Source organism: Corvus kubaryi, unplaced genomic scaffold (assembly GCF_017639235.1).
Source record: "Corvus kubaryi isolate FWS band 111438036 unplaced genomic scaffold, C.kubaryi_AGA036_p1.0 37387, whole genome shotgun sequence".
Taxonomy (NCBI): domain Eukaryota; kingdom Metazoa; phylum Chordata; class Aves; order Passeriformes; family Corvidae; genus Corvus; species Corvus kubaryi.
In genome coordinates this window covers 2,352,141-2,358,607 of record NW_024581129.1, presented here as the reverse complement: position 1 = coordinate 2,358,607, position 6,467 = coordinate 2,352,141, and the positions used below count along the sequence as shown (strand labels likewise).

At 46.4% G+C, this 6,467-nt stretch overlaps 1 protein-coding gene across 5 annotated transcripts; it reads right to left on the bottom strand.

The window, feature by feature from the left end:
- Positions 1-1,733: 1,733 nt before the first annotated feature.
- BHLHA15 (basic helix-loop-helix family member a15) lies at positions 1,734-6,441 on the bottom strand. 5 transcript variants are annotated; one of them, XM_042036854.1, is made up of 3 exons: positions 4,991-5,255; positions 3,183-3,296; positions 1,734-3,082 (listed from the first exon to the last, which is right to left on the bottom strand). In XM_042036854.1, the coding sequence occupies exon 3, from the start codon at positions 3,044-3,046 to the stop codon at positions 2,546-2,548; it is 501 nt and encodes a 166-aa protein (XP_041892788.1). In that variant the 5' UTR covers positions 3,047-3,082; positions 3,183-3,296; positions 4,991-5,255; the 3' UTR covers positions 1,734-2,545. The 5 variants fall into 5 exon arrangements, with proteins under 5 accessions (XP_041892788.1, XP_041892790.1, XP_041892787.1 ...); XM_042036856.1 differs by having other exon boundaries at positions 1,734-3,109; positions 3,187-3,296; XM_042036853.1 differs by having other exon boundaries at positions 3,187-3,296.
- Between the last annotated feature and the right edge of the window lie 26 nt (positions 6,442-6,467).

The window sequence follows — 6,467 nt, the reverse complement described above, 5'->3', positions numbered from 1 at the left end:
TTTCCTTTTAATAGTCAGTGTTTACATCTCCAACAACCAACCTGATTGCATACAATAAGCTTTATAATGTACCTTTGCATTTTTCCCTACATTGCCAAGTTTCACTTACTTTACTGTAAAAATCTGGGTTTAAGTGAAAAAAAAGATAAGTTATAAGTTGTTTATGTTTGAGTACTAAGTATTTGCCTTCTAAAACTATTATTTAGAAAATTATTTGATTTAAAAATATAATGTCATTGTTGTGGCTAGTTAAAATACAGAAAAGTGACTTTAAATTGAAGCAATTTTGAAAAATAAAAGTAATTTATCAGAAAAAAATGCTTCTTACAAATCCCTTTTGACATATCCAAGAACACAGTGCTTTGTAGCACAGTACCACTGTGGAACTAGCAGCTGTAATTCCACTAAATGCCTGTGTCCAGAGCCTGTCTATCCCTCAGGGATGGCAGTGTGCAGAGAAGGGGTGACTTTCACCTGCCTCCTCTGCTGCTGTATTTATAGCTAGACATGACATGCCATTTTGGGCTTAATATTTGAAATACCTCTGGTTGCAGGAAGTCAAAAATACACTGCCCAAGCATAAACTCTGTCTATTTAGCAGCAATACCAGCATACTTGTTCTTAAAGTGCAATTCTTCACCAATAGCACTGTTCAAGTACTGGGTTTTAAACTCACTGGTTCCCTCTTCCCACCAACACAACCAGCCAGCAGTTCAAACGTAACTATCCCACAAAAGCACTTCAGGGACATTTACTAGCTGGCAACTCTCAGATAATGACCTTTAAAGAATCCTACAAAAAAATACCATGATCTACAAGTCCTTAGTCATCACTTACTGTGTGACATGCAGAGCCACAGTTTGCACTGACCTGTAGGGTGAGAAATAACCAAATAACGTCAACATCTCTTACCTGAAAAGTGCTGAGTGGAACAACTGAAAGAAAAAGCCTTGGTGTAACTGACTGACCCCACTGTGATCAGACAGTGTAAATACAGTGAAGATTAATTCACACACAGGGGGCAGCTGGTGAATGGAGTAAGATCCAGCACTGTAATGACAAGTTAAATCTCTAAGAGACTCTGCAATACTTTCATTAACACTTGAGTACAAGAAGGGCTTAAACACATTTATTTTAATGTGAAAACAGTTCAAAAACTAAGAAAGTGCTGGGTTGAGGCAGGATCCAAATGTTTTCTCCAGTAAGGCAACCACAGATATAAACTGTTGTGTTGTTCTACATCATAGCTATGGATTGCTGTGGTGGAGAAAGATAATTCACATCCCTTGCCAACCTCACCTTTCACTCCGATTTAAATTGTCACCCCCTCAGCTGTGCTGCAGCAAACTACAAACTGCACAGTGCAGCACAACCCTTCTGTGATGGATCTGATTAATCCTTCCTCAGCCCCCATTCCTCCTTGGACAGCCTTCCTCTGCAGGAAAAGGACCATACCACAAACCATTATCAATCCGAGTGATGCATGAGGTGCCAAATGCTTCCTGTGCCATCCACAGCACAAAGCAGCAGCCTCCTGTTCCACGGGGCATGTGAGGAGGGGGAGCTGTAACAGGGGGGCTCCATGGGCACCACACTCTCAACTGAGGCCACCCCAGCTTCAGGTGCCCCAGGTATGAGAATACAAGAGGAAATGAGAGTTCCTCTGTGACATAAAACTTTTCACCACAGAAGGGGATATGGGGAGGGGAAAAAAAGAGCTCATTTTCCTTTCCGAAGAGTTTCTGCTCATTTATTGTTTTATAGTATCAGAATCTAACACTAACATGGAAAGAACCTGATCATGTCACAGGCTTCATTAGCAAATAATTTATATTGGCCAGAGCATTGTCTAACTTAAGACTATGCTAAAGCATTTTTATCATTGTTTTGGCAAAAATAAGTCATTTGTCCCTTATTTATTATTTGTATTACAATGGCACCCAGACACCCACTAAAGAAAATCTTCACGAGGCCAGATGCTCTGGAAATGCAGATCAGAACTGTCCTTACTCTAGAGAGCTTACAATCTAAGAAAGCTTTGCAGATGTTTGCATCAGCAGGTATTTTTATGCCTTGCAAGGTTCAGAATTATCAGGGCAGATCCACAGAAGTTAAATATCAAGATAAATATTCAGATCTGGTGACCAATTTTCCATATGTGCCACTTCAGTCACCAAGTCAAATGCTGTCATCAATTTTAATCTTCTCTTTAGCATGGGAGATGAGTCACTGAAAGGCTGATGAACAGAGCTACAACCAAACTCTCAACAAACTCCAAAGAACTTGGGTGACACAGACCTTAAATGCTCAACTCACTCTACTCCAGGTAGGGTAATTTTCAGAAGCTACTAAATCACTGTTTTCAAGTCAACTCCAGTGCTACAGGATAGGTTTCCAGACCCTGGCACACCACACAAACACATTCACTATGCTCTGAAAAACTCTGAGGGTTTAAACCTCTAGGTAATGACATGTATTGTGATGTAAGAAGGAAAAACAATTACAGTAGTAGGTGGCAGCCGGTGTTTTGGCTGAAGTTATGAATCTATGTGGAATATTTCTGTAGATGTTCCTCATGGTCATCTTCCCCATGCTGCTGTTGATAATGCTGGTACAATTTGGATCCCCAGGCTCCCCCCATCCCTTCCACTGCTGGAAAGTGTCCATTGGACATATTGAGTATAATGGAGGTCAAGGATTTAATGTAATTTTTGGCCAGCGTGAGGGTCTCTATTTTGGAAAGTTTGTTCTCAGCTCTCACGTGAGGGATCACCTCCCGCAAGGCCTGGAACGCGTTGTTGAGCTTGTGCATTCTCTGCCTCTCACGCTCGTTGCTTTCCAGTCTCCTCAAAAGCCTGTCCTTACTGCTCCAAGGACGCTTGCCTCTGGCTGTGGGGATCTTGCTGCTCTCCTTCTTTCCCCCATTCCTCCTTTCTTGGCGTCGCAAGCATTTCCCCAGTTCCTTTTTTCTCGCTGCCGGCTCTTCGGAAAATGCTTCTTTGTCAACAGCTTGCCTTTGCTTCTTTCCTTTGGTTTTAGTCTTCATGTTTTGTTGGATGGACTGGTATTAATTAGCAGTGTGCTGTAAAAACATAACACCAATGTTCAGCTGGGAGTAGAGCTTGCAGAGGAAGCAGGGGGCAAGTGAATGGAACCAGTGGAACAAAGATGCAGTGAATCACCTACTAGTGAAAAACAGATGCCTCTGCTTTCTCAGAAACAGGCCTCATAGCAGAGAGATTTTTACTTTATCACTGTACATAAGAGAAAATGGTCTCCAAGTTGATCCAGTCTTTCTGTAGAGAAGTGAACCACAACTCAAAAAATATGCACAGTATGACAGTCAGTTAGGTTTGGTAACATTGCCTCTGTTGTTTGATCTCATATGCTGCTGTTGTCTCCCAGCTCCTCACTACCCCACGTTATAATAAAACCATGCACCACTTCATTGTGCATATGCTGGCTTATGGGGGGGTATTAGACTGACCCTCAGGCTCTTATTCAAAGTAATTTCTCCTTGACTCCTGGTAATTGTTTTTTGTAGGCACAGGTTTCCACTGTGCGAGGAGTCCACTAGAGGGAAACATGGCACACCCTCAGGGAGAAGCTCCGAGCCAGCCACGTGTTTTCAGCTGCAGCATTTCTGTGTTCTGGGCTAGTCCCCACCACACACACAAAAAAAGCACTTCCCTCTTACAGCAACAATCCGATAAAGGCAGGGCTTAATTGCAGTTACTGCCCCAGATCAACAGCAGCAGAGCAGGCTTTCCAAGTTATCCAGAAAGACACAGCAATGTTCCTTCCTCTGCATTAATGACAGCACTGATATTTTACTCCCCCCCCAGCCCAGATTCTGTGCCCACACTACACCTGAAGACAACAGCATCACAGCAACCCTGCCTCTAACACCAGTGATCAACATTACTAAGAGACATTCCCAAAATATGTTTCTTCCATGGTCTTCCAGTTCATGTAGTCATAAAAAGGTTTGGTCAAAACAAAATATATTTTATGCCAATACTATTGTGTAGGAGCAGCCTGAGAGTTGGTGAGCCAATAAAAAATGAAAGAAAAAGAAGAACCAAAAACTAACCCCAGCTGCAAGACTGTCCCAGCACAAGACATCAACCTTAGCTGGAGCAGGTGGTGGCAGTTCCCAGCTGTGCTGTGGTAAACACCACCTCCTGTCTCATTTCTCATTATTTAGAGCCATGCTCAGCTGCTCGGCTTGCACAGTGACTCAGTTCTCTGCCTGTGAGGGCATTCTGGCCATCCCCAGGTTCCCTACTACCAAAGACACCAGGAATTCACAAAGCAGCTGGGTTAGGGCAGCACCCAGGTGATGACAGCTGAAAGACAGCACCAAGCAGCTTGTGTTGTGGGAGCCTAAAAAAATGCTGGAGACACAGAGGTACTTTCTGTGAGAAAACAGGTCCAAAGGCAAGCACTGGGCTTGTTCTGGACCCTTTGTGTAACTCACTTGGCAGAAAAGGGACAGCTACAGGACATCGCAGAGGCAAGGGAGCTTCCCTGCCCAAGCACAGGAAGCACTGTTGGGGAGAGCTGCTGCTTGGAAGAAAACAGCCCACAGGACTTGGTGAAGAGGGGGTTCATGGAGGCAGCCAGGAGAGAAAGCTGGAAAAAGATCCAAGAGAAAGGAAGCTTCAGCTAACTGAGAGAGCAAAGTAGTCTGTAAACTGCAGGCTAGGCAAAAGCGAATGGGTTATCATGGGATAAACAAGGTGCTGAGCTTTTCTTTCAGACTGCCACTGCTGTTACCTGGAGAAGCAACCTTACAGAGCCCCAGCTCAGCTGCTGGGAGCCCCAGAGAGGTGGTACGAGTGTGCAAGGAGCAAACAGATTGTGGGGGGATCAGCAGCAACAGATTGGAGTGGTCAAGAGAAACCAAAGAGAGAGCAGCCAAATACCAACACATTTAACACCCTCTGCAGCCGTCTACCAGGGCTGGCAACCATCCTCTGTGACTTACCACTCTACCAGCTGCTGAGAAGGTGCCTGGGGCCCAAGGGGCAACGCGGCAGAGCCCAGAGGAAGCCAGGAACAGCAGCAGGGGCTGTGGGGGCAACAGGGAGCGAACGCTGCGTGTCCTTCGACCGAGCCCGGGTCTGTCAGCAGGAGCCTGCGAGGGGCCCAGGCCCTGCCCCTGGCCCGAGGAGCCCCGGGCAGGCGCTGCCCCGAGCCCGCAGGCAGAGGCGGCCGGAGCTGCCGGCGCTGCCCCGGACACGTCGCTTTAGCGGCGGGGGCGGGCCCGGCGGGCGGGCGGGGGCGAGCTCCGGTCCCTCCGCGGCACGGGCCGGGCCCGCACCCCGGGCACCCACCGAGGGGCCGGGCACGGCCACTGCGCCCTGTTCAAGGCTCCCGTCCGTGTTCGGGGTGCCACAGGGGACTCAGGCACGGGGAGGCAGCACTCGGCAGCGCTGCGGCAGCGTGGGTGTCCCTGACACTGAGCCAGGCACGGCTCTGTCACCACAGGAGGGGTCGGCCCTGTACCTCCTTCAGCAGGTGGAGTGTCCCCGGCTGGAGGAGGACAAAGTCTGTCTCAGCTCTGTTGTGCAAGTTGTCACAGCACCCCTGTGACACAGACCCCCAGACACAGCACTGCCCTCCCTTTGAGAACTTGCTGCTCATAAAGATTCCAACTTCTCAAATTCTTTGATAATAAGCTCTATATAAGGTGACCAATTTAGTGCCATGGGATCTTTTACATCTGTTCTCATTAATGACCATTGCCTTGGTCAAATTTCAGCCCAGTAGTTATATTTTACCTAATGAAGTTAAGTCATCTTGATATCAGTTTCTCATTCCCAGGTCACAGCAGGTGCCAGCACTCAACAGCTGCGATGTGAGGTGGGGGCTTCCACAAGCGCCTCCATCCACACTGCCCGGACTATCCCACCCCTCCGGGATAGCAGGGAAATCAGCACTCTCCTCCTGCCCCACCGAGTGCCCAGCCTGAAACAGCCTCAGTATCTCAGCAAAGGAGCTCCCTTTACACACCAGTACTACACTTATTTACTGGAGATTTTTGGTCCATTCAGCACATGCACTTAGATTGAAAAAACCCAAGCAAAAGCAAGTCTTCTAGAAAGAAATTCAATGAACACCAAGAAAACATCATTAACCTGTTTTCTGAATTTATAAATTCCAAATCCCCATTCTTCCCACAGATCTTTAATTCTATGATTTAAAGCAATATTCAGTATCCAGAATTACACTATTTCGGTTTTAATTATTGCTTCTCTACTGACTGTGTACACACTTTACCTGACATTTTCACAAGGGTGATGATACTGGAAGAAATGAAAGGTGACTACACTATTTACCATGGACTCATCTGCTGGGACTGTGGCTTTGAGCTTTTGGAACTTTCTCAACCTCAGGACACTAATAAATTTATCTTACACTGGAACTACACTGCTGGCATCTGTTTAAAAATGAACAAACAG

Coding starts and splice junctions, on each gene's coding strand:
- BHLHA15 (XM_042036857.1), bottom strand. CDS start 3,046: ATGAAGACTAAAACCAAAGGAAAGAAGCAAAGGCAAGCTGTTGACAAA.